Source organism: Felis catus, chromosome D3 (assembly GCF_018350175.1).
Source record: "Felis catus isolate Fca126 chromosome D3, F.catus_Fca126_mat1.0, whole genome shotgun sequence".
NCBI classification, from domain to species: Eukaryota; Metazoa; Chordata; class Mammalia; order Carnivora; family Felidae; genus Felis; species Felis catus.
The window spans coordinates 264,353-292,290 of NC_058379.1; the positions used below are offsets into that span (position 1 = coordinate 264,353).

The 27,938-nt window shown below is 43.2% G+C and overlaps 1 protein-coding gene and 1 long non-coding RNA gene across 6 annotated transcripts; one reads left to right on the top strand and one right to left on the bottom strand.

Annotated features, from left to right (window-relative positions):
- The first annotated feature begins 83 nt into the window (after positions 1–83).
- Positions 84–8,131, top strand: LOC109493091. Its single transcript, XR_002147121.3, has 3 exons — positions 84–233; positions 4,415–4,564; positions 7,773–8,131. It is a non-coding gene; the product is annotated as an uncharacterized LOC109493091 (long non-coding RNA).
- ZNF10 (zinc finger protein 10) lies at positions 5,181–27,938 on the bottom strand. Of its 5 annotated transcripts, none has more exons than XM_006938319.5 (6): positions 27,701–27,871; positions 16,835–16,936; positions 15,961–16,037; positions 14,087–14,213; positions 13,708–13,803; positions 5,181–9,615 (listed from the first exon to the last, which is right to left on the bottom strand). In XM_006938319.5, exons 2-6 carry the CDS (start codon positions 16,899–16,901, stop codon positions 8,150–8,152), a joined length of 1,833 nt encoding a protein of 610 aa, XP_006938381.2. In that variant the 5' UTR covers positions 16,902–16,936; positions 27,701–27,871; the 3' UTR covers positions 5,181–8,149. The 5 variants fall into 5 exon arrangements, with proteins under 5 accessions (XP_006938381.2, XP_044898101.1, XP_019669935.1 ...); XM_045042166.1 differs by lacking the exon at positions 27,701–27,871 and having other exon boundaries at positions 5,181–9,026; positions 9,429–9,615; positions 16,835–21,874; XM_019814376.3 differs by lacking the exon at positions 16,835–16,936 and having other exon boundaries at positions 27,802–27,938.

Sequence of the window (27,938 nt, forward strand, 5' to 3'; positions counted from 1 at the left end):
GAAATGCGTCAGCGCGACCCCGGGGCAGAGCGAACTACAATTCCCAGCAGCCTCTGCAGGAGGTCCCGCGGCGCGGGGAGGGCTCCGCGCGAGGGCCGCCGGATGGGGGCGCTGCTGCCGAGAAGCTCGGGTTCTCGGGTGGGGAGTCGGGGCGCGCTGGCATCCCTAAGTACCCCCCGAGATTTACAGTAACTCACGGCACCAGCACAGAGGCGGGAGTGGCGTAAGTTGAGGTAAAAATGTTCACAGTTCTCTGCGTTTCCGAAATGCTTATAAAGTCCAAGTTTCTTCTTGAATAACTCAAAAATTCATGGTAACACGTTAACGTGACATTTTAATGAATATTGCTTTAAAAAAAAGTAGTGAGCTGTGGCATTGTTCTACATTTTTCTCCTGCGAGAAATCTTTTAAATGTCCAGCTAAATAGAGAACAGCTGGATTCTCGTGTTTGCTTGCACAATCTGTTGCATGTGTTGTTTTTTTATTTTTGTGAAGTATTTAAAGAAAATCCAGCCTCACACAGGTGTGCAGTTGGAAAAGGACAGGGTTGGGGTTTTTTTTTAAATGTTTATTTTGAAGGGGGGGGGGCGGGGAGAACCCTAAACAGGCTCCACACAGCGCAGAGCCCGATGTGGGGTTCGAACTCAGCAACCGTGGGATCATGACCTGAGGCAGGGTCGAGTCCGATGCTCAGACTGAGCCACCCAGACGCCTGGAAAAGGGCAGGATATTTTAATACGCTTATCAGATAACTGTGGATACCCTTGGATAGCACAAGCTGAAACCTTAGTGCGGTGTGCAGTCTGAAACCACGTTGGTGACTTCACGCTATTACATTAAAATCTATTTGTCTGTCTTGCACTTTGAACGGATAGTTTCATTCATGCTTTTGTAGCATCATAAATTAGTCACTTGGAAAATATCCACTGATTTATGCAGATCTTCACAATGTTGCCACGTTTCATTTTACAATTTGAAAAATCTTATTCCATAGTATTATAATTGATCTTAAGCATTGGGAAGCTGTGAAATTCACAGTGGCGGTACAAGTTTTCCAAAACTGTTCTATTCACTTGAAAACTCAAACTTTATGTTGGGAAAAAAAAAAATACTGGCATTTATTTTCCTTGAAGTGACAAGCTCACTTGGTTGATTTTTGAGAAAATGCCACATCCCTAAGTGTGCCTTGTCTCTCCTTTTCGTCAAGTTAAGCTGTCAGATCAAATAATCACACAAGTGCTTTTTCTAGACAACTGTGGAACTTCAGTACGCAGCACAGAATATTTGTTGCACAGAGACTAAGAAGATATGTGCTCAAGGGTTGCTTTAATAAAATTACTTTTTACTGCTCTACCAAGGACATCCTAAAGTGAAATAAATCCTAGATACATTAAATACTAGATGGAGACAGAAAGACTGAAAAGCTTTATACTGAAATGTAGTTACCATCCGTTGCCCACTGGTCTGTTAAACAATCTGTTATATACTAGTTTCTCATATTCTATTTTCTTTTTTATATAAATTTCTTAATGTTTTTTATTTTTGCATGGGTGCAAGCGGGGGAGGGGCAGAGAGAGAGGAGGACAGAGGACCCAAACGAGATCAGTAAGTTACCACAGACTTGGTGGCTGAAGCTACAAATGTATCTCGCAGTTCTGTAGGTCAGAAGTTTAGCACGGGTCTTACGAGGCTAAAAGTGTTGGCAGGGATCCATCCATTTCTGGAGGCTCTTGGGAAAGGATCCTTTCCTTTGTCTTTTCCAGATTTGAGAGGCCACCTGCATTTCCTGGATCGTGGCCCGTTCCCTCCATATTCAAACCCAGCAACAGTTGAATCCTGTTCCCTCTGGCCTCCTCCTGTCTCCCTCTTTCACTTTTTTGTTTAATTTTTTTTGAGAGAGACTGAGAATGCGAGCGGGTTAGGGGCAGAGAAAGCGGGAGACGCAGAATCGGAAGCAGGCTCCAGGCTCTGAGCTGTCAGCACAGACCCCGACGCGGGGCTCGAACTCACGAGCTGTGAGATCATGACCTGAGCCGAGTCCGTAGCTCAACCGACTGAGCCACCCAGGCGCCCCTCCCCCCTTCACTCTTAAGGATGTATGGGTTACACTGGGCACGTTTGGGGAACGCAGGATTAGCAAACTTCATTCCCTTTTGCCATAAACATAACATATTCGGAGATTCTAGGATAGGATGTGGGCATCTTCCAGGGGCCGTTATTTTGCCTGTCACGTATCCATGACTGTCTCCAGCCAAAACTTCGTTCCACCGGTATTTCCCTGCAGTGGGGGCCTGCAAACTTTTTCGGTCAAAGTCCAGTGAATAAGTGTGCTAGTGCTGCCCTGATAAAGTACCACAGAGTGGTCTCAACAACAAATTTATTTTCTCACAGTTCTGGAGGCTGAAAGTCAGAGATCAAGGTGTTGACCAAGTTGGTTTCTCCTAATGCCTCTCTCCTTGTCCTCCTGTGGTTGTCCCTCTGTATCTGTGTCCTCCTCTCCTCTCCTACGGACACCAGTCACATTGGATGAGGACCCACCCTAATATCATTATTTTAATTTAAAATGCTTAAACTTGAAAGACCCCAGTCACATTCTGAGTTATTGGGGATTAGGACTTCAGCATAGGGATTTGGGGGGGAGACAATTCATCCCGTAACAATCAGTTAGTAAATGTTTTAGGTTTCGTGTGCCACAGTCTGTCGCAACTACTGACCCTTGCCCTACGTGAATGAGCACAGTTGTGCTCCGGTAAAACTGAAAGGACAGAAGTAGACGGAAGGCCAGATTTGGCCTATGTCCATTGTTTGCTGACTCCTGGCCAACACTATGCCGGGGCACCCCGTGTTGTTACCCCGTCATTAGAGTAAGTACGTACCACTTGTTCAGTAGTAGGTCGAAACCTTTTGCTGTTGTTCTTTAAAACGGTCTGTTATTTTTATTCCTTTGGTCTTGCGTGCACCTTTTAGGCTTCAGTGACCAAGTTCCAAGTAAAACCCTCTGTAATAAATTGTGGTATCTGTTAGGATGTTATTTCTACGTGGCAAGCACTGTGGCTTCACCGTCCAGTAACTGTCCTCTCCCGTTCCTCTTTGCTACAAAAGCTCTGTACGTTTAGGTGCCGGTTGGCCATAAGTTTATGGCATTCCCTTTCTAGATTCAGTGGATGCATGTTTATTTCTCCAAGTCATTCAACAAATATTTATTGAATGACTACAATGAGCTAGCCACTGTATCAGGCCAGAGGCTATATCAGTAATTAAGACAGATCCTTTGGGAAGCATTCATTTTGGCAAGGGAAGACAGATGATTGACAGATAAGAAATACTACTGAAAAATGAAGAGGATAAAGGGGACTAGCAGTGCCAGAGGGGTGGCTGCAACTTTAAGTAAAGCAGTGTCTTAGTTTCCTAGGTCAGCTGTAACAAACTACCAGAGTGAGGGCTTCAGCAACAGAAATGTATCTCACAGTTCTGGAGGCTAGAGGTCCAAACTCAGGCTGTTGGTAGGGCTGGTTCCTTCCGAGGGGTGTGAGGGAAGCATCTGTTACAGGCCTCTGCCTATTATATACCACTGATACTGGATTAGAGCCTGCACGAATGACTTATTGAACTTGATTACCTCTGTGAAGACCCTTTCTTCAAGTAAGGTCACGTTCTGGTAATGGGGGATGACCTCAACACACGAATTTTGGGAGCACAAAATTCAATCCATAAAAGGTAGTCAGGGTAGAGCTCATTTGTAAGGTAATACACCCTACATCTAATCATTTCCCGCAGGTCTGTGATAGAACTTTGTCACTAAAAATAAGTGAAAGATGAATTTCTACTGTGTGCAGTGAAAGGCAGCTGGCCTTTCCAACCTGACGCCACAAATCTATGGCACCTCTGTTGCCTTGCCATCTGTCTCCTAAATTGATCTCATTGTCGGAGTAACTTGCGAACCTCAACCAACAGCTGTTTACACACCATTTCTTTCAACCAATTCTAATTCCCATTCACCAGCTGCTGAGACACTGGGCACATGGTCAGCTTCCCAGTTATTTAAGGGCTAAGTTAACTAAACCAAACATTTTCACCATCTTGCCTTTCAGGAATGGTAATGCACAGATTAATCAGTGTGCGCTTAATTCATGGATGAATGTTAATACTTTCTAGGGGCACCTGGGTGGCTCCGTCGGTTAAGCTCCCACTCTTAATTTCGGCTCAGGTCATGATCCCACGGTTCGTGGGTTTGAGCTGTGCTATCAGCTTGGGATTCTCTCTTTTGGTTTCTCTCTCTTCCTCTTTCTCTCAAAATAAATGTAAAAATTTAAAAAAAAGACAATACTTTCCGAATCATTATGTGCCTGTAACAATGGTGACTGATTATATTGGGACCTCTCTTAAAATTCCTGTGATTTCCCCTTACCCTTAGGATAGTGCCAGGATCCTTAACCAGATGTGGAGTCGGCAGGTAGTAGTGGAAACACCACGTGCCGGAGCCAGAGTGATCTGCGCTTGAACCCTGGGTCTTCCTCCACTTACTCTGCAACTTGGGGCAAGTCGCTGTGAACTCAAAACAGAAGTAGGTAGCACACACGAACAGAATTCATGTGAGGATTAAACGAGACGGGGCATGTAACTTATATGCCACCACTTGTGGCATTTAACAGTAATTTACTTTCTTCCCTTTACATCCTAATTTCCACTCAGTCCCTGCATCATTTTAAGATATGACACAACGATAACATAGGGGGAGACAGAGGACACTGAGTGAGGTCTGAGTGAATTTGTCTCTGAAGGACATAAATAACAATGGTACTGTGTATTTTTTATACTGAACTGGCTAATTTTGTTAAGATCCTCTACAAAGTGCCAGACATTGTCTTGTTTGAGATCTGCCACACACTTACCAGTTATTTTTCATATGAAACTTCACCATTTACTAGCTATGTAAATGGGGACAAATTACCTAAATTGCCAACCTCTAGTTCCCTTAACCATAGGGGCAATAGTATGTCACTCACAGGTTATAGACAGAAGTAATCTATTGTATTAAAGGGCTTAGCTTGGCTACCTTGTATCAAGCTGTCTATAAATGAAGATGAGCTACAAAAATCAGCAACTACTACTACTGTTACTATGTGTCACTTGGAGCTGCAGGTTTTCTCTGATTTCCCAGAAATTCCTGGTTTGCTGAGTATTTTGAAAAAATCAATTTTATTGAGATAAAATTTGCATACAACAAACTGGACCCACTTAAAATGTATACTCTGATGAGTTTAACAGACAAGTACAGTCATGGAACCACCACCAGTCAAGATACAGATCATCCCTAATGGTTCCCTTGGGGTCCCGTCTGCTGTCAATCACTCTCCCATCCCCAGCCAACCACTGGTTTATCTGCTGCCAAGTTCCATGGTTAAGGTTCTAGCAGCTTATTTGTAGACAAAAACTTTGGAAGAGAAAAAATTCCTTTACTGAAGAAACTGTAATATAAAATTAATTTGTATTTGTTGAAGAGACTTTGGGAAAAAATAGAAAACTATAAAACAAAACAAGAATAAAGAAAAAAAAGAAAGTTAACTGCTCTTAATCTTTTGACAAATTTCCTTAAGAGTTTTAAGCAAGATTCATTTCAGTTATTTACAATTGATTTATTTTTATACATTTCAGTTTACTCCATATTAACAACTATTCATCATGCTTTTTTCAAAACACATGACAACATCAACATTTTTCTTGTCAACAGTTTGCATTAATTTTAATGTCTGTGTAATACTCCATGACACGGATACGCTATAACCATTCTGCTATTATACATTTCTACATTGCAAAGTTTGCACTATCATAAGTAATGTTTTAGTGACCATCCATAGACATTTCTCTCTTCCTACATTCCTTGGTGTGTTAATAACAGTAGTAGTAGCTAACACATTTAGTACTTGTGGGCCAGGCACTGTTTTAAATACTTTATACACATTATCTCACTTAATCCACACAACAACCTTCTGAGGTAGATACTAGAAATAACTCCATTATACAGTTGAGGAAAATTGAGCCATAGGTTATCAGAAACTCTAAGAGGCCCGGTTAAGGGACCACTCTTCGACTCCCATTAAGAACCACTGCTTACCATGAAAACGATTTCTGATAGGAGTACATTATACATGCGAATGATATATATATGCACTGAAGAACGCAGCACTAATTGAGGAACCCAGGATCTAGTTCTTGGTCTGACTTCACTCAAAATGTGAGACCAGTGCCAACTCACTCGATCTCAACTGTACAATGAAGATTACACATTAGGTGCTCGCTTCGGCAGCACATATACTAAAATTGGAACGAAGATTACATGTTAGATGGTCTCCTGCTCCTTGTGAAGTCTCATGACTCTTGACAGTCATTTCTAGATTTTTCCTGGGAGAGAGACATCAAGATCTTTGTCCTCCTGGTCTCAAAAATACTTATCACTCAACAATCATTAAGCATCTAAAATATATTTTGTTTGCTAGAAAATGGCAAATAATGGCTAGTCCTTCACAGAGATCCATTTACAGAAGGAAACAGAGAGTTAAAACAGGTTCTCTTTCTGAATCTTTTTTGGGTCACGAACTTACCACAGAATCTGAAGATCAGGCTTCTCTCCCTAGAAGAGAAAACTTCTGTACAAACGAGATGATTTTGCATACAATATTAAACGTTGTTTACTGATCCTCAGAAGTGAGTCGTTACACCCACTACGGGTAGTGATTTCCTCAGGTTGAGAAGTGCTGACGTAGGTAAGAAGGAAATGTGGCTGGGAAGGAAGTGAGAGCTCCAGGAGCTCTTGCTCACTGGCAAGGAGGTTTAATTCAATGACGCACACCAGAGGTGGGGCAACAACAGTGACACCGGTTACCACAGCTAACAACAATAAAGCACTTAATATACGTCAGGCACTATTCTAAGCTGTTTATATGTTTACTCAGTTAATACTCACCGCAGTCCTACAAGGTAAGTAATGTCCCTAATTTACAGAAGAGGCACCGATGTTAGGCAGCATGCCCAAGTTCACCCAGCAAGTTAAGGACAGAGGTGGAATTTCAACTTGGGTAGTGTAGCTCAAGCTTGTGCATTTAGCCACTAAGTTTCCTTTATAAAGATAAAAGACTACCTTGGAAGGAGGGTGGCTTTGAGCAGTGCTGTTTATTTCATGAGCATAGCTGCTCTAAGAATGGCCCAGGTACCTGCTCCCACTCAAAGGGGACCCTCCCTCATGTGCTCAAACACCTAATCTTCTAGGTCTCAAAGTCCAAAGAAACCCTGTGTTTAAATTCCCAGGAGCCTTCAGCACACGGTCTCAAAGAGCACAACTCCATGACCCAAACAACGTAGAATGGGAAACTTGCTAGCAGGTGGTCCTTAAGCATCCTTGATGATAGAATAGAGAAACTGGATATCCTTTTTAATGTTTAAAAATATCTTCAAATAATTATTGGAGTAACTATAAAACTCACTCAATCCCATCACCTAACAAATCGATTCTGTTCATTATCCAGAGTTTTTCGATTCTTGCTCACATGCAAATATACTTAAAATAAGTACCCGACTAGTAAATGTGTTTTCAGCTTTACATTATAAGCATTTTCCCTGCTAACCAAAATGTGGTTTATATCGGACACATAAAAGAGTAGACACTACTAACTGTCCCAGAAGGACAATCAAGTAAAAATATGGCAGGTTATTTCACTGGAATATTATTTTCCACTTTTTTACAATAACTATCAATTTTTTATTCTTTGCAATAGGAACTCTCATTGACTTATCTTTCTGAAGTATCATTCTGACTGACATCTTTTTGAAGAAGGCAATGAAGCTGGATAATCTCCCACCTACTTAATGGTTCCTTCTCAGATTCTAGCATTTTAAGGCTCGGTCAAGAATGCTCCAAGGACAACTGCTTTTATAGGAACTTGTGGAAAGAAAAGCTGATGTGTTTTTGTACTACAATGAAATCTGTAGGTTTTTTCTCCTTCTAGGACCAATTCTCTAGTGCACAAAAGGGTAGTGACAAGACTGAAAGCATTTCTGCACAGATTACATCTACACTGCTTCCCTCCAGAAGGAGTTTCTAATGTAAAACCAAGTTATTGCTCTTTGTAAAGAACTTTCCACATTCGTAATATTAATAAGTATTCTCTCTAATATGATTTGTCTGATATCGAATAAGGTTAGGGCTATTAACAAGCGCTGTCCCACATTGGTTACAAGTTAAGAACTGCTCTCCAGTGTGGGCTATTTGATGTACTATCAACGGAGAGTTCTGGCTGAAGATAATCCCACACTGATTACATTTATAGGTCTCTTCCCCAACATGAACCCTCTGATGCTTAATAAGGTCGTTCTTCCGAATGAAGGCTTTCCCACACTGGCAGCATTCATATGGCTTCTCTCCAGTATGAATTCTCTGATGCACGATGAGGGCAGAACTCTGGCTGAAGGACTTCCCACAGTCGTGGCATTCATATGGTTTCTCTCCAGTGTGGGTCCTCTGATGGGAGAAAAGGTGAGAGCTTCTACTGAAGCATTTTCCACAGTCTTTACACTCAAAGGGCTTCAGTCCCGTGTGAGTCCTGTGGTGCACCACAAGGTGAGACCTCTGGCTATATGACTTCCCACACTCGTTACATTCGTAGGGCCTCACTCTGACATGAGTTCTCTGATGCAGAATGAGATGTGTGCTCTGTCTGAAAGACTTCCCACACTCAGGACATTCATAAGGTTTCTCTCCAGTATGAGTTCTCTGGTGCCTAATGAGCCTGGAGCTGTGAACAAATGACTTCCCACACTGGCTGCACGTGTACAGTTTGTCTCCTGTGTGAGTTCTCTGGTGGGTCACAAGGTGAGAGAACCAGCTGAAGGACTTCCCACACTCTTTACATTCATAGGGTTCCTCACCAGTGTGAGTCTTCTGATGTCCAATGAGGTGAGAACTCCGGCTGAAAGACTTTCCACACTCTTTACATTCATAGGGTTTTTCTCCAGTATGAATAAGCCGGTGCCTGGTAAGATTAGAACGCCAGCTAAAGAATTTTCCACACTCCTTACATTCATAGGGTTTCTCCCTATGTATGCCCTTCGATACACCAAGGGAGGTACCACCGGTAAGAGAGTTGACAGTATCGGGGCATTTGTAAGACTTATCTCCTGGTTGAGTTCTTGCAAACTGAATAAGATGAATGTTTTGACAGAAGGTTTGACCACATTCACTACTATTACTTGCATAGCTTTCCTGATGACCACTAAAAACTAAATTATGTTTTAAACTTTTAGTATGTGAGTCATGTTTGTGGAAATACTCCCTCAGCACTAGTTGAGCAGGAAGAAGACAATTTCCCCCATATTTACCGTTTTCACAGACTCTCTCCTGAGTAAGTGCTTTCTTTTGGGTGAATGCCACTTGCCTCAAATGTCTCTCCTGATTTTCCTGATACTTGTCCAACTGGTCTTCACACTTCCAGACTTCTTCTAATGACAAATACCAGAGATCGTTCTTTGGGATTCCTTCCATTTTAATGCCATAGGATTGTTTATCTTTAGAAATGCTCTTACTGGACACTGATGATTTAATTTCAACCGCAGTGTCCAAATCTGAAAGAAATGAGGAACCTTTGTGTAACTAAAAAACCATTAAGGTCCAAACAGTGGGATGTGAAGTATGGAGGCTGCACGAGCTGCTAATACAGCTGCCTTCCTAGTAAGAAAGCAAAGAGGAGAGCAGCAAACAGGAAGGGTGCTGGGCTGTGCAGCACAGAAGAGAAGCAGTGAGGCCAAGGGGAAGCCACAGGTCTGGGCAGGACACACAGGATCAGGATATTCAGTGCTGGGTGGCAATAAGGGAAATCCCTTATGGCACTCCCATGATCTAAACTATTAATGATGTAAGAACCTAACATGTCTACTTGTTGCCAGGCCCCTCCCCTGACATGCCTTCTTCACACTGCAATTTCACATTCCTAAACCACGAGTTCAGCCTTATGCCAGGGAGTGCCTGTTCCTGACACCAGCACAGTGCAACACGATAATGTCCAGACGTCTGGCACCAAGAACCTCAGAAAGGCCAAGCAACAGGCTGGAAAAGCAACTGTACACACATTATCCAGCCACAGGCTCTGATTCTAAGCTGTAACACTACTAGTGGTGAATTCAGACAAGTTGTTAAACTTTTCAAACATCACTTTGCTTATCTGTAATCCAAGGAGCGACAGTTAACTGTGGCGTAAGATTGTCATTAAGTACTGTACGGTATGAGTTCATCACAGACCCTGACACACGTGTGGTCAAAGCAATACCATAGTAATCATTATTTACACTATTCTGGTCTTAAAAAAAAAAGGGGGCGCCTGGGTGGCTCAGTCGGTTGAGCGTCCGACTTCGGCTCAGGTCATGATCTCACAGCTCGTGAGTTCGAGCCCCGAGTCGGGCTCTGTGCTGACAGCTCAGAGCCTGGAGCCTGCTTCAGACTCTGTGTCTCCCTCTCTCTCTGCCCCTCCCCCGCTCATGCTCTCTCTCTCCCTCCCTCTGTCAAAAATAAAAAAACACTAAAACAACAACAACAACAACAACATTATTCTGGTCTTACATCCTGATTCCTTTGTTTGGAGACATCAAGACTTAACAACTGATAGGACTCACACCACAGGACACTAACTCACAACCTGGCCCCTAACTCATATTCTCCTGGGTTTTTCTGCCCTTTTGTTTGTACTTGTATTACCGCACATTATTTACCCTAGTTAAAAGCCTGTTTGTTTCTCAATGCCTTTTAGGTAAAATGTTGGTTCTTAACCTAGAAAAGAAACACCATTAAAGAAATGGTGGAGAGAGAGAACATTAAGCAGGCTTCACATTTGACACAGAGCCCAACACAGGGCTTGATCCCATGACCCTGGGATCATGACCTGAGCTGAAATCAAGTTGGACGCTCAACTGACTAAACCACCCAGGCGCCCCTTACGTAATCTCTATGCCTAACATGGGTCTCAGACTCACAACCTCTAGATCAACAGTCACATGCTCTACCGACTGAGCCAGCGAGGCTCCCCCCACCCAAAAACACTGTTTACAAAGTACCATCTCTCCCTACACAAGTGGGGTAATATTCTACTCTTATCTGGTGTATGGGTTGAACTGTGTGCCCCAAATAAGATATGTGCCCGTATCTCAGAATGCAACTTGACTTGGAAACAGGATCACTGCACATGCAGTTAAAATGAAGTAGTACTGGAGCAGGGTGTGCCCCTAATCCAGAGACTGGTGTCCTTACAAGGAGAGAAGAGGGGGCCTGGGTGGCTCAGTTGGGATCTGTGCTGATAGCACAGAGCCTGCTTGAGATTCTCTCGCTCTCCCTCTCTCTCAAAATAAATACACTTAAAAAAAAAAAAGGAGAGGAGATACAGAGACAGACATACAGAGAAGACAGACATGAAGGCAGAGGCTGATTGGAACGATGTGTCTACAAGCCAAGGAACACCTGAGACCACCAGAGCCTCACGAGGCAAGGAAGGATCCTGTCCTCCAGGCGCCAGAGGGCGTGTGGCCCTGCCGACACCTTGATTTCAGACTTCTGACGTTGAGCTCTGAGAAAGCACGCTTGTGTAAACTACCAGTTTGTGGAACTTTATCTTCGCAGCGCCAGGAACTAACAGGCCTGCTGATAATCCCTGTGCCAGGCCCCTAACCGCCTTCTTTGTGGAACCCCCACCAGTCTCCGTTTTCAGCCACTACTTTGTTAGTTACTAACTTCTCCCTCACCCTGACTTTTCTTTTCTCGTGGTAAAATACACATGACATAAAACTTACCATCTTAACCATTTTTAAGGGTACAGCTCAGGTATGACATGCATTTGCATGGTTGTACAGACATCCCCTTATGTCATCTCCTCTGTGGAACCAAAACTCAGTGCCTCTTAAACAGGAAGCCCCTTCTCCCATCCCACCAGCACCTGGCAGGCACCATCACACTTTCTGTCTTTATGATTTCAACTACTTTAACCTCATGTAAACTAATCATATTATTTATCTTTTTGTGTCTGGCTTCACTTAACATAACATCCTCAAAGCTGATCCATGATGTAGTTCTCAGAATTTCCTTCCTTTTTAAGGCTGAATAAATAGCCCATTATGTGTGTGTGTGTATGTGTGTGTGTGTGCGCGCGCGCGCGTGTGCACACGTGCACGCGTGCAGCCATGATTTCTGATAAGAAACACACCACCCTTATTCTCCCTTCCCCTCCTTCCAGGGCATCAAAATCCCACGGAGAAGTTTTTCAAACCACAAATGCCAACTGGAAAATTCCAAAATGAACATGTGTGATGCAGACTGGGGGCTGGGTACCAATGGGGAACAGCTGTGAGTGGCATGTTTGAACACATACATGTGATTCTTCCCTTCATTAAAATCCTAAAACTTGTCATATATTACGTAACACAATACTCTAGTGAGTTATATTTAAAATATGTAGCATCCATTCATCATCTCATCATTTGTATTTTTAAAGCCACCACTCATTATACTTTCTTTCCACTTTGATTATGAAGCTCACATAGCCTGGTAGATTCCCTTAAATTCCATGTGTTTAAGCACATGGAGTTTCAGTATTTCTTTTGACAGCAAATTCTCAATAAAAATCTAAACTGCTGATCTAGTCAGTTAGTTTTAGATAGCAGTCAAGAGACACCTGGGAAAGCTTATAAATGAATGAAGACGTGGATGAAAAAAATAAAGGAAATAATAGAGAAATGAAAAGAAAACAGAGGACAATCTTTCTTCCCACGGCCCCAAAGCAACTGCATGATCAAGTTCTAACACTGTATTAAAGGACTTGCCTTTGAGGCAGAAATTTGAGACAGTCATCTACAAGACCAAATGTAAGAAAACTAAAAAACAGTTTATGGTATTTAAAAGTACACTTAGGGGTAGCCAGGTGGCTCAGTCGGTTAAGCGTCCAACTTCAGCTCAAGTCACGATCTCACAGTCTGTGGGTTCGAGCCCCGCGTCAGGCTCTGTGCTGACAGTTCAGAGGCTGGAGCCTGCTTCGGATTCTGTGTCTCCCTCTCTCTCTGACCCTCCCCGCTCACGTGCGCGCGCGCTCTCTCTGTCTCTCTCTCAAAAATGAATAAACAATAAAAAAAATCTTTAAAGTAAAAAATTAATTAGAAGAATTAAAAGTAAGAATTGAGAAAATACAAAATAAAGAGCTGGAGTACAGTAAGAAAGATGTGTTTTGGGAGCAGCAGTTCTGGAGAAAAAGGAGTTCAGCCAGCAGAACTGGCAAGCCCCTCAGCACACTCAGAAGAGTGGCCAGTGACCAACCCCACAGCACGAGGCCATGGGAAGGGGCCACAGGAAAGGGAAAAGACAGGTGAGGATGAAAGAGGAGACTGTGTGACAAATGAGAGCATGGCGACACTAGAATTGGCGTAAGAACCAGGAAAGCAAGACCAACGGGGCTGAAACCAAGTAAGTGAACAGAAAGATAATTTTCATGAAGAGTACACATTTGTCTCTGAATGCAAATGACGTGTGGCAAGACTACAGAAAGACTGGTCATGGGGAAACAGAAGGTAAATAAACTCAGTCTTCGCCTCAGAAATGAGAACCAGTGACCACTATGCCCAGGGAGTCCAGCCCCTCATGCTCCTCCGGGCCATGACCTGCAACACCTCTTGACTGGTCCTCACCTGGGTGGGTCTCCCGGTGAGTCCCTCTCTCCACCAGCCACGGCTCTTCCCCTTTCTCCAACTGGAGGATCACATCTGGTTTGGGAAGCTGATGCCCTGTGCATGGTGAAAGATAAAGAATTGGGCAAGGGTTGGGAAGCTCTGTCCTGGACACAAAGAGCACCCCAGATTCATATATATATATATATATCCCACACACACACACAAACACAAAAGTAGAAGTGAGTACAAAAGCCCTCTTCTCTGCCCCAAGGAAATCACAACCCTGGCCCCAAGCTCATACTCTGATATACGTGCTTGACGATCTCCATACCTTTTGATCAATGAAGAACCAAAATCCTCACAGGGGGATAGCTCCGAGAATACAACTTAGTCTTACCCAAGGAAACCAGGTTCTTATAGTTCTCCAGCATCACATCTTTGTACATGATCTGCTGAGCAGTATCCAGCAGCTTCCACTCCTCCCTGGTGAAGTTCACAAGTACATCCTTGAAGGTCACCAGTGCCTACAACATGGAACAAATCTGTATCAAGCCAGATGTATATTTCCGCCCTTCCTTCCTGAGTACGGACAGAAAGAGAATTAGGCAGACAGCACTGGGGTAGGGAAAGAGAATGGGCCAGAATTCATTCCAGAAGTGAGGAGTATTTATTTCGGATTCTGATCAAGTCCTAACAGGAATGGCTATTAGATACCTACTGTCTAAAATCCAGTTCCATGTTATGCTCTAGGTTTAGAAATTGTCAGAACTTGTATTTAAATCAACTCTGTTATGACACCTACAGCAAGGAGCATCAGACACCAAAAGTTAATCTACATTTATATTACGTGAAATAAAGAACCCAATTCAGGGCAGAAAAAAGAGGGACACAGCAGTCTTCAGTTCAAGTATAACTTCATGCTTCAGAGACCAAACTCACCATGTTTTCTGATCTAAAATAATTATCCAAAACATTTTTCCTAAACATTGGTAGGTAGGTATTTTTTTTTAATTTTTTATTTATTTTTATTTTATTTTTGAAGGAGAGAGAGACAGAGCATGAGCCGGGGAGGAGCAGACAGAGAGGGAGACACAGAATTCAAAGCGGGCTCCAGGCTCTATGCTGTTAGCACAGAGACCAACGTGGGGCTCGAACTCACGAACTGCAAGATCATGACCTGAGCTGAAGTCGGATGCTCAACCAAATGAGCCACCCAGGGGCCTCCATGGTAGGCATTTTTTTTAAATGAAGATTTGACAAAGAAACAATAGACACAGAAGCAAGGCCTTTATTAGCTACATTAAAAAGAAATGCTGACTACACAGAGAAACAACACCTACTTTGAAGGAGGATATCTCCTCAAGAACCATGAAGGTCGAAGACTGTGGAATAATAGCTTTTTAAAAGCTGCAAGAACTGTCAAGCCAGAATATCCAGTGAAAATATCTTTCAGGAATGATGCAAAATATACTCTCAAGTGAAGTAAAAGAATTTGTCCCCAGCAAACCTGCTGCTCTAAAAGACACGCTAAAAGTAGTTCTTTAAGCAAAAGGGAAATATTAACAGCGAGAAACTTTAAATCTCAGGAATGAAGGATGAAGAACAAAAACGGTAAACATCTGGGTAAATATTACTAGTTTTCCTAACTCCTTCAAAATATGTAGCACAGTGAAAGCAAAACCCACAGCACTCCTCGGTGGGATTTTCCACATACGCAGAGGTAGTATGTGTAGGACGCTCCAGGGGAGGAAGCTGAATGAGGCACCAGGGGCCCCGTCTCCCACCCTGGATGCTCCCAGAGGTTCCATCCCCCAAGCTCCTCATGCCCTGGCTGTGGTCACCCCTGGATAAGTACATAACTTGTGCCTGAGCTCCTTGCGACAGGAGCTCCCCAGGGACGCATCACGTAGCCAGCTCCACATCTAGGACAACCAGGGGCCAGAGAGACCCACCAGGCACGAACACTCCCAGTTCCCACATCATTTTGTGGGGAGGAAGCATGCTGTGGCCTTCATCCCCAGTGTGGATGAAAGCATGTTGTCAGAATCCTCAATATCACCCAGTTGGCTCCTGCCCACATCACTGCTAAACCTCTATTTCTTTTACATGGAAGGAAATAAAGCTACATCTACAAACAAGCAAACAAAATAGTGCCAGTCTCCCAGAGAAGAGTGTCCAAGATATAATTTCTCAAGTTCCTAGTCAAAGGACTCCAAAACTCAAGCAGAAAGGGGTTCTCAGTTGGAAAACAAAGAATGCAGCCCAACTTACATGGGACCGGGCCGTTAACAACTTGGTCGCCATGCCCTCCTTGTTCTTGATGATGCTTTTTTTCAGTAATGAAGATCCTGAGGAGGAGAAGGTAGAAAAAAAGAAAGAAACATGAGGAAGGTTTGCTATCATGGGGAGGTTTCATAAACCATCAACCTAGACTCCCTCATACTTGGCTGAGTATAATGCAAACACCCACCACCAAAGAGGAACATCAGAGATAGTCCAAAAACACATCTACAGTGCTGAAATTCCCAGGAGCAGGAAGAAAAGAGCTATGTCGATTGCAGTTTTTCCCCTTAGTCTCTAGAGTTCCACGCAAAATTTCATTTGCAATTTATATGGTTCTACTGCTACAAATTCTCTTTTTTGAGAAAAACAAACCAAAAAACAAAACCCGCCTCGATCTAATATCCTTACTTTACAGAGAAGAAAACAAGTGTTTTCTCCAGCTGATCACAGGAGGGAAGTTTGGAAGCACAAGAACACTGGGATGGGCCACTACTGGCCTGCAGGTGGAGGCTGCCACACAGCAAGGAGTGTGGGCGGCCTCGGGGAGCTACGAGCAGCACCCAGCTGACAGCCAGTCCTAGGACAGCGTACAGTCACAAGTAACCGCGTTCTGCCGACAATCAGAGCCTCCAAATGAGAACCCAGGCCAGCCAACACCTTGACAGCAGCTGTTGGGATACCGGAGCAGAAAACCCAGCCAGAGTGTGTCAGACTTCCACCTACAGAACTGTGAGCTAGCACATGGGTGCTGTTTGAAGCTACCAAGTCTGAGATAATCTGTTACACAGCACTAGAAATCTAATACACGGCCAATTATCTTTTAAAGTCACTTAAACAGTAAGAAAAAATATTATATATTTACCTACGTAGTTACCATTGCCAGTGCTTTTCATTCTTTCCAGTAGATCCAGATTTCCATTTGGTTTCATTTCCTTTCTCCCTGAAGGACATCTTTTAACATTTCCTGCAATGTGGGTCTGCTGGTAATAAATTCTTTCAGCTTTTTAAATCTGAGAATGTCTTCATTTTGCTTTTTGTTTTTTCAAAACAGCTTTACTGAGACATATTCACATACCATACAATTCATCCACTCAAAGTACACAATCACAATGGTTTTTGGTAATTACATTATTCATCTTTAAAATTCTAGTAAAAAAATTAACAAAATTTGCTAATTATTGCTAAGTGTACAATTCAGTGGCATTAATTACATTCACAATATTGTACAACCCTCACTAAGAATTCTAAACTTTCTAATCACCCAATGGAAACTCTGAAACATTAAGCAAACTCCCTATTCCTCAGACTCTGATAACCTACTGTCTCTCTGAATTTACCAATTCTAGATAATCATATACATAGAATCATACAATATATATCCTTTTGTGTCTAGCTTACTTGACTCAGCATAATGTCTTCAAGGTTCATCCATGCTGTGGCATGAATCAGACCTTCACTCCTTATAATGGCCAGGTAATATTCCAGTGTATGGACAGACCATGTTGTTTACCCCATCGTCTGTTGATGGACCCTTGGGTTGTTTCCATCTAGTGGGTCTTGTGCATGGTGCTGCTGTGAACACTGGTGTACAAGTACCTGCTTGAGTCCCTTCTTTTAATCCCTTCCGGTCTGTACCTAGGAGCAGAATTGTTGGGTCACATGGTAATTGTGTGCTGAGCTCCCTGAGGACCCACAAAACTTTTCCACAGTAGTAGCGTCCTTTCAGTCACACCAGCAACATCCAAGGTTCCAGTTTCCCCACATGCTTGCCAAAACTTGTTATTCCATTTTTTAGATTATTACAGCAATCCTAGTTGGTTTGAAGTGATATTTCATTGTAGTTTTGATATGCATTATTTTCACGTACTTAGTGGCCATCGGACAAGTGTCTTTTCAAGTCCTTTGCCCCTTTTTAAATTAGTTAAGTTTGTGTTTTTGTTATTGAGTTGTAGTTCTTTGTACATTCTACATATGAGCATGTATACATACACAAGTATGTTTACGTATTCTGTGTATATTAAACCCTTATCAGATGTATAATTTCCAAATAGTTTCTCCCATTCTGTTGGTGGTCTTGTCTTTGTGGTCGAAATGTATGTTTGCTGAATACAGAATTCTAAGTAGAGTTATTTTTCCTTTCAGTGCTTTACATAAATAGCTCCATTCCTAATGCTCCAGGAATTACAGGAGTTTTCCAGCCCAGCCCGTAGGAACAGTATTCCCCATGCAAATATCAGGACTATTCCCTCCAACCCTTTAGAGGATTCCTTCCCTGTCCTTGGGGAGTTTCCTCACACATGTGCTGCTCTGTGCTCTTGAGTCCTCGTGGGAGGCCCTCTGCAGACCTCTCCTCTCTGCTGGTCTGTCCTATGAACTACAGCTGCTTTGCTCTCCCCAGATTCTCAGCTCCGTCCTTGGCTCAGGAAGTCTGCTGGACTCCACCTCAGTTCCTCCTTCCTCTACTGGAAACTGGAAACCCTCTCAAAGGCAATAAACTGGGCAATCAGAAGGCTTACCTCGTTGCTTTTCCATCTCCCAGGGATGAGTGTCCTTTGTCATCTGATATCCAGATAGACCGACTGTTTCGTGTATTTTGTCTGTCTCTTTATTGTTGTTGCTGTTGTACGGGCAAGACCGTAAATCTACCCCACTCCCACCCCCCACCCCCACCCCCGGCACTCCAGCACGGCCAGACACAGAAGTCTATAAACATTGCGTGTTTAAGTTGTTTTAAATTTAGACCGTATTTTTAATTTCCACCTTTTGAATACTGGGCTTGACTATTTTCCGTATGTTTGTATTTACAGTTCTTTTGAACTTTTCATTTCTATTGTTTTCCCCCTTTGTCTTCTGGAGATCTTAAGGATTTCCTCGCAGTTCTGTGCAAATTTATGTGAATAAAAGCAACATGGTTTCTGCCCTGCCATGCCATTAAAACGGTTCTCACCCACAACATCTGTTACAGAGGACACTGTTGGCCTCTGGAATGTTCTTGAAGCTCTTTATTTACTTTGCCTCCTTCACCACCTCGCTTTCCTCTGTATATCTCGGTTCTTAGTCTCCTCTAATGATTTCAAAACTTATGGTGAACTTTAATGTAGGCTTCCCTTTGTTGCGTCCTCAGCCTTTCTTGGTGCCCATTTTCAGTGACGCCCTAGGCACTATCAGGACACAGAACATCTACTTGTTTTATCCTGTCTCTCCCACTGCATGGCACACAACAGACCTAAGTGTTTCAGCTAGAATGAACAGATCACTCTGTCTTCTATCCCAACCTTTTCCTCAACCCCAAGTGCATATTTCAAACTGTGCTCCAAAACTTACTAAGTGGCTTCTTAACCTCTCATGGAGCTTACTTTTCATGTTAGATGAATAAAGGCTGAAATAACCAGGGATGTTAAACTACATAAGAAATCACTTTATGGAAGCAAGAGAATGGTTTTCACATATTTAGAGGTCCTGTGGAACAGGGATATTTGAGTTGCTCCAGAGAGCAGAATTAGGAATAATGTGCAGAGTCACAAAAAAGTCAGTTACAAGTCAATATAATAAGACACTGTTAATCATATGACACCTGGAAATAGATCAGATTGCCTAAGGAAACAGGAAATTTCTGGCCACCAATAAATTTTCAATCAGATCTTAATTAAAAAAAAAAAAAAAGCAACTACAGTACAGCCTTTACATAGATCTATCTAAGATCCATTCCAGTGACTCTCCCATTTTATGATTATATAAAATTTAAAAAGTTTATAGTTAATCTCATTTCATCCTAATTTCCCTTAACCTCCACTTCTGATAACTTACTCTAACCTTTGTCTAAACCAGTGGTTTTCGACCCTAACTGAATACTGGGATTGCCAAGTATATTTATAAATTATGACACCAGCATCCCATGCCGTCCTTCTCTGAGAGATTCTGACTTAATTGCCTGCAAAGGGGTCAGGGTTTTGTTTATTTTAAATAATTTCCTTGGTGATTCTAATGTGCAACCAAGGTTGAGAACCACTGATTTGAGCCATTATTTAATCTACTTAATTCAAACCTATTTGAGCTAATTAATTAAATCCTACCACTTCTTAGGGATAACCAGATCCTTTAATCAGTCACCAGATACACAAAGTATCTTTCTATGCAACTGGCCAAAACTGATCCCCAAAAGGGATACTGGGATGAGTTTTATTTGTGTTCAGCGGAACTGCTGTTAAGTTGATGACTATCTTGGTGTTACAGATTTGGATCTTCTTCTGTCGTTTTAATACATCATTAGTGAGCACTTACTCCGTGCCTGGCTCTGTACAAGGCCCAGGGGATAAAAACACGAATTAAGTATTTCTTCCTGACATCGAGCAGCTGAGTCTAGCAGAAGAAACTGAAACGGACACCCAGAGTTCACTATGATTACTGCTCTGATAACAGCATGGCCAAGGGGTCACGGACCACCTGGTGGGTTCAAGGCTGAGTCAGACAGACAGGCAGACAAAGGAGGGTGGGGAATTGTGTGAACAAAGGCAGAGTCTGAGACAATGCACACTGGGAAGGGCAGGGAGGAGCCAGAAAGGAGCCCAGAAACACATATGGCCAGACCTAGGTCACAAAAGGACAAAAACGCCATTTTCAGACTCTCTCCTATGTGTTTTAAGCCCCGAAATGATACTAGATTTGCACCTTAAAAATGCCTCGTCTGCATTTGGGATAGTTCTGTGACGGACTGGAGGAAGATGTAACAGCAGCAAAGGAAACAGGAAGGAGGCTAATATCATAAAACAGAGGATGGGAACACAAATTAGGGCTGTTGAGGGTAGAAACGCAAAGCAGGCAGATTTTGGAAAGACTGGTACATCCTGGAAATCAAATGGGTACAGATGTGAAGACAGCTTAGAGGTTAGAGGAGACTCCCAGTTTCCTGGGTGACTGACAGAACAACGTATCAGGAGGAGGCACTACAGGAAGGAGGGGACCGTGTGTATTTGTGTGTCTGTTTAAAGAAAGGCAAACTGCCGTGTGCCGCGCCTCATCTGGACGTGTCTGGAGTTCTGGAAGCTTGACTACCCCACGTTCTCCTACAAATGGTCCCTGAGAGCTCCTTTGGAGGGTCTAGCAGCGAGCGCAGCTACTCATATACCCTTGACTGAAAGTCCTCCTGTATTGGGGAAGGTCGTCCTCTCTGACCAAGCGCACAGCTTCGGGAGGGACGCACGTGGAGTGGGGGAGGAAGGGGACAACCGCCTAGAAAACCAGATCAGCCGAATCGACACTGGCGACCGATGGGCTGACCGATGTCACAGCCAGATCACCCTCACATCCTCATGGCATTGGTTTTAAACACAGAAAATGGGCCAGAGAAACGACATTTAGGAAGATACATTTAGATGTGAGGGTTATCCAGCTGTATCATCTGCCTTCCACGCTTCTGTTCTATCTGTATCTATCCAAACTAATCAGCTCTATTCTCAAGACTCGGGGGAGTGAGGGGTGGCCTTTTGTCACAGATTTGAGAGTGACTGTGTTCTTCTGCTATGAGATAAAGATGAAGTAGGCAAATGGACAGGAGTCTGAGAGAGATCAGACACTCCTATCAACAACCCTATGACATAATTCCTATAAAGCCCAGTAAGAAACAGTAAGACTTGCTAAAGCTAGCTCATGGTATTATCAGACGACACCATGGCAATACATAAAGTCAACCAAAGATAACATGAGAAGTACGATAAAGTATAAAACCAGGATAGACTATGGGGAAAAATCAACATTTAGGAAGCAAACAGGAGAGAAAGAAAGACCCACTAATGAATGAGAAGATCCAGAAGAGAGGCATATCAAAAGCCAGAAGAATTTCAAGGAGGGCAGACTTAAAACAAGAGTTCAGATAAGCTAAGGACTGGATTCTTTTTTTTTTTTTTTTTTTTAACGTTTATTTATTTTTGAGACAGAGAGAGACAGAGCATGAACGGGGGAGGGGCAGAGAGAGAGGGAGACACAGAACTGGAAGCAGGCTCTAGGCTCCGAGCCATCAGCCCAGAGCCCGACGCGGGGCTCGAACTCACAGACCACGAGATCGTGACCTGGCTGAAGTCGGACGCTTAACCGACTGCGCCACCCAGGCGCCCCTAAGGACTGGATTCTAATGTGCTGGATTGGTTAGATAAGGGTTCAGCAACGATTTGGGGGAGCGGTCTCAACATACTGCCGGAGGCAGCAGACACATTCCACAAAAGGAATGAACAGCTTGGAGGTGAAGAAAGAAGATAAAAGGCACAGCTGGAAGAGGTGCTGGGGACCGGAGAGCAAGGAAGTGACAAAGAAGCAGGCTGGAGCCAGAGCAGAGAGGAGGGCAAGGGGCAGAGTCAGAAATTCTGATGGAGGCATCACGACCGACAGCCAGGAAGCTGGCGACACTGTCTCTCTCTGTGCCTTTCTTCTGTGGTCACGTCTCCCCGACACCCACCTTCTGCCCCCTTATTCCAATGGACCTCTGTGATTATACTGGGCCCCCCTGAACAATCCAGGGTACTCTCCCCATCTTAAGGTCCTTAGCTGAATCACATCTGCAAATTCCCTTCTGCCATATAAGGCAACACATCCACCATAAGGTTCTGGTTCTTTGGGGAGTGATTTTTCTGCCAACCGCCGGGGCAGAGATCAGCTGCGAGAAGCTCCGAGTATGAACCAGAGGCTATGAAAGCTACTATCCAGCACAAGAGGCTCTGCAGCACATCTCTGATCAAGCAACTGAGTATACGGGATTCACAACCATCTACATTCCGGGCCCTGACTACATTGCGACTTGAACTCCTGCTGCACTCATCCCACGCTCTCTAAGCATCATTTTTTTTTTTTTTTTGAATAGGATAAAATAATTTTTTATACAATTTTATTTTATTTTTTTTCAATATATGAAATTTATTGTCAAATTGGTTTCCATACAACACCCAGTGCTCATCCCAAAAGGTGCCCTCCTCAATACCCATCACCCACCCTCCCCTCCCTCCCACCCCCCATCAACCCTCAGTTTGTTCTCAGTTTTTAACAGTCTCTTATGCTTTGGCTCTCTCCCTCTCTAACCTTTTTTTTTTTTTTCCTTCCCCTCCCCCATGGGTTTCTGTTAAGTTTCTCAAGATCCACATAAGAGTGAAACCATATGGTATCTGTCTTTCTCTGTATGGCTTATTTCACTTAGCATCACACTCTCCAGTTCCATCCACGTTGCTACAAAAGGCCATATTTCATTCTTTCTCATTGCCACGTAGTACTCCATTGTGTATATAAACCACAATTTCTTTATCCATTCATCAGTTGATGGACATTTAGGCTCTTTCCACAATTTGGCTATTGTTGAGAGTGCTGCTATAAACATTGGGGTACAAGTGCCCCTCTAAGCGTCATTTAAATGCCCCCTTTTCTGACAAGCCTTTCTGTTGTCTGAGAAAGAATAACTTCCCTGAACAGTAATCATGGAACACTCCAGCACTTCACTCTGCCTTAAGCTACCACTACTCACTTGTCCACATCCCTTCGGAGACAAGGAACCACTTCAGAATTGGGATAATCTCATTCACAATCTCAGAAAGAGACTGGCATAGTGCCTTGAACTTCGTATTTGTTCCACTGGCGTTTGTCAAATTCTTAACAAGCACCCACAGAGATAACACGTCTGTTTCCCACGGTGTCTGCCCTCCAGTCTCCATTTTAAGCCCCAGTACCTGAGGGCCAGTGCCCAGAGACAGGCAAGACGTTGACAGGGACAGCATTTCAATCGGGCATATGGAGAATATGCTTCTGAACAAAAGCAAACAGAATCTCTTTAGATTCTGAGTAAGTACATCAGGACTTAGCACGTGCAAAGGGCAAGGAATGATTAGCAAAAGAACCCAGAAGCCACGGTTAGAGCTCTGGGACCAGAAAAGATGGCAAGGACCATGCGTCTGTGAAAACTCAGCAAACGTATACTTTCATTCTGTGCATTTTACCTAAATTTTACATCAAAAGAAATACTGAATTCTAGTTAATAACGCGCATGCATTCTTAAGTATTTAGGGGAAGAATACTGATGTCAGCAACTTACACTGAGAAGCATTAAAAAAAAGATGGGGACTGACGAAGAAACAGATGTATGTCAAAATAAGAATAATAAAATGTTAATGGTAGAGTCGGGGGGTTACAAGTACTCACTGTAAACTGCTTCTAATTCAGCTGTATGTTCAAAAGTTTTTATAATGAAATGTGAGAAACGTAAGAATGAGACAACAGATATTGTGGGGAAAGAGGCAAAAACAGTGCTCTTGGTGTTGGTTCTGTGCCAGATACACATAAGCCATGCCACACCCAGTCCTGACCTTGCTTCCTTCCCAGAAGATACAAAATATGCTGATGTGATAGGAAACTTCAGTCTGATGTGAGACGTCCTATAGGGTGACTGAAGACCAAAGTGTATTGTAAGCAAAACAGACATACTACGATATTAAACTTCTTTTTCCTTAAAATACAAATTCTTTTTTTTTTTTTATTTTTTTCAACGTTTATTTATTTTTGAGACAGAGAGAGAGACAGAGCATGAACGGGCGAGGGGCAGAGAGAGAGGGAGACACAGAATCAGAAACAGGCTCCAGGCTCTGAGCCATCAGCCCAGAGCCCGACGCGGGGCTCGAACTCACGGACCGCGAGATCGTGACCTGGCTGAAGTCGGACGCTTAACCGACTGCGCCACCCAGGCGCCCCAAAATACAAATTCTTAAAACCTGTAAGTTTTTAAAACTATGTTACTAAGCCTTCAGTGTTTAAATTATGTCATGAAAACCAAGGTAACCCACCGTTTCTAGGAGTATCTCTTTTTAACAGAAACATTTTCTCATCAAATTATGAAAAGGAACGAGCTTAAAAAAAAAAAGGAGCACCTGGGTGGCTCAGTCGGTTAAGCGTCCGACTTCGGCTCAGGTCATGATCTCACAATTTGTGGGTTCAGGCCCCATGTTGGGCTCTGGGCTGACAGCCCAGACCCTGGAGCCTGCTTTAGATTCCATGTCTCCCTCTCTCTCTGCTCCCCCACCTCCTAGCTCAAGCTCTTTCTGTCTCTCAAAAATAAATAAACACTAATTTTTTTTTTTTTTAAGAAAAGAAATGAGCTACTTCCATAACATTCCCCCATAATTGGGGGATGGGAAGGGGAAAAAAATATTTCTTTTTTTTTTTAATTTTTTTAATGTTTATTTATTTATTTATTTAATTTTTTTCAACGTTTATTTATTTTTTTGGGACAGAGAGAGACAGAGCATGAACGGGGGAGGGGCAGAGAGAGAGGGAGACACAGAATCGGAAACAGGCTCCAGGCTCTGAGCCATCAGCCCAGAGCCTGACGCGGGGCTCGAACTCACGGACCGCGAGATCGTGACCTGGCTGAATATCGGACGCTTAACCGACTGCGCCACCCAGGCGCCCCAATGTTTATTTATTTTTGAGAGAGGGAGTGGGGAGAGACAGAGAGGGGAGACACAGAATCCGAGGCAGGCTCCAGGCTCTGAGCTGTCAGCACAGAGCCCGACACGGAGCTCAAACCCACCGAACGCAAGATCATGACCTGAGCCAAAGTCGGACACTTAACCGACTAAGCCACCCAGACGCCCCGGGGAAAAAAATACTTTCAAACAGAGAGGGAGGCAAACCCATAAGAGACTCTTACATACAGAGAACAAACTGAGGGTTGATGCAGGTGGCAGGGGAGGGGGAAAGTGGGTGATGGGCATTGAGGAGGGCACTTGTTGGGATGAGCACTGGGTGTTGTATGTAAGCGATTAATCACGGCTATCTACCCCTGAAATCAAGAGCACACTGTGTATGTTAGCTAACTTGACAATAAATTATATTTAAAAATGTTTTTAATTAAAAATTGGAAAAAAAAGATGAAGATATAAAGAACAAAGTGCATAGGGATTCTTGGGAAAAAAAATCCCAGTTTTATTTCCTAGACAAATGAATTTAATAAAAAACAGAACTGTTCTCATTTCTATTCATCCTTTATTCTTATTTTCTATCTACTAGTAAGGTTTTAAAGTTTTTCACATAGCTGAGGTATATTTCTAGTTAAAAGTAATACTAGATACTTTATTCCTATTGTGAGTAGACTTTCTTTTATAAATGCATATGTTAGCTTGTTACTGAAGACAGTAAAGAATCTATTCACTTACCTATTTCCTTTTCAGTCACTTTACTAAAAACTCATTGATGTTAACTGAATCTCTTCTACGTGGGGGGGGGGGGGAACAAATAATAAGAATAATTTTGTAATCTCTTTTCCAAAAAATATACCTTGTATATTGTCCTAAGTAGAATTCTGAGACAATGTTAATATAAAATACTGAACAGACTTCCTTCTTCATCTGTATCTCAAATCCCTGCCCTATGACTGGCACATGCTCGGAGCTCAAGAAATGTGTACTGAGAGAAGGAATGACAGCACAAGGGAACAATTTTCAAGAATAGGCATGAACGTGTGAAATCCACCCTCCAAGAGGCTTTGCAAGACAATCTTAATGCAACAGAAGAGAAGTAAATTAGGTCACAGAAAAGTTAGTGTAGGGCTGAGTTAGTTTAAAAGGGGTGAGGACGAGTTGTGCTATTTAACTGTCTAGACAGTTAACTACAGTCAACATCGCCAACATGACACATTTGTAGCTAGCATTCTGGATGCCATCTCGTCTTCCCTTGTACTTTAAAAGCAAGGTATATTCTGCTATTACCAGAATTGAAATGCTCCACCTTCTCCATAGACTTTGGGTGGGATCTAAGTAACGTTGATGTTAACCTGACCTTTGACATCATACTAGATGTTAGATGATATGCATCATTTTGATTGGCTTAACAACTCTAGCGTCAAGGGAAAATAAAACAATAATTAAAACTAAGTTAAACACTAAGTTAACACCTCCAGTTAATCTACTTGATTAAAAAAAAACTACACAAGTTAGGGACGACTGGCTGGCTCTGCTGGTAGAGTGTGCAACTCTTAACCTCTGGGTCTGAGTGCAAGCCTCACACTGGGTGTGAAGCCTACTTAAAAATAAAATAGGGACGCCTGGGTGGCTCAGTCAGTTAAGCCTCCGACTCCCACTCCCGGTTTTGGCTCAGGTCATGATCTCCCAGTTTGTGAGTCCGAGCCCCGCATGAGGCCAATGCTGGCAGTAAGAGGTAAAAACGTGTTTTTAACTTAGTATTTCTAGACTAGATCAAGAAACAGAAACTTATCCAGCCCTTTCTACAGGCTGGATATTAAAGCAGACCTACTTCTCCAAGAAGCAAGTAGCCTATAACTCTGAAAATATCCACAAATAGAATCCAATAGTGTACATGTTTTAAAAACAGTACAAGCACGTTGGATTTCTCCCAGGAACGTGAGGCTCTTACTGCTAAGAAATGTCCTCCTCTAACAAAAACAGCATGATCATTTTCAGCAAATGCTAGAAAAAGCCAAATGCAAAATTTAAACCTGCAGCCCTAGCTGGAAAAAGAGAAGCAGGACCAAAAGACACCGCATTCTGAACCGCTGAGACTATGTGGTTCAAACCTACCACCAGCACCGCACAACACAAACACCAAACGCTAGGGGGTATTGTCATTATTCTTGCAAAGCAGCAATGTGCGCTATTGATGCTACGCCGTGAATTCAAGAATCACCCGCAACGGGGAAAACAGTCATCCACGCAAGGGGTAGAAATCCGTTGGGAAGAAAACTTACAATGAAATCACCGTCCACCCCGAGCGCTGAGGTTAACAAGCAACAACACGACGGGCCCGACTGCGAAGCAAACACACACGCGCCGCCGCCTGCGCGTGTACCTGCAGCGAGCACCGGGAGGCGCGGTGGGCGAGGCGATCCCGTCACAATGGCAGCAGCCACGGCGAATCAATGACGAGCCAGGCCTCCGCGAGCAGGCGACGCGACCGCGGCGAGGCGCACACGGGCCGCCCGGGCG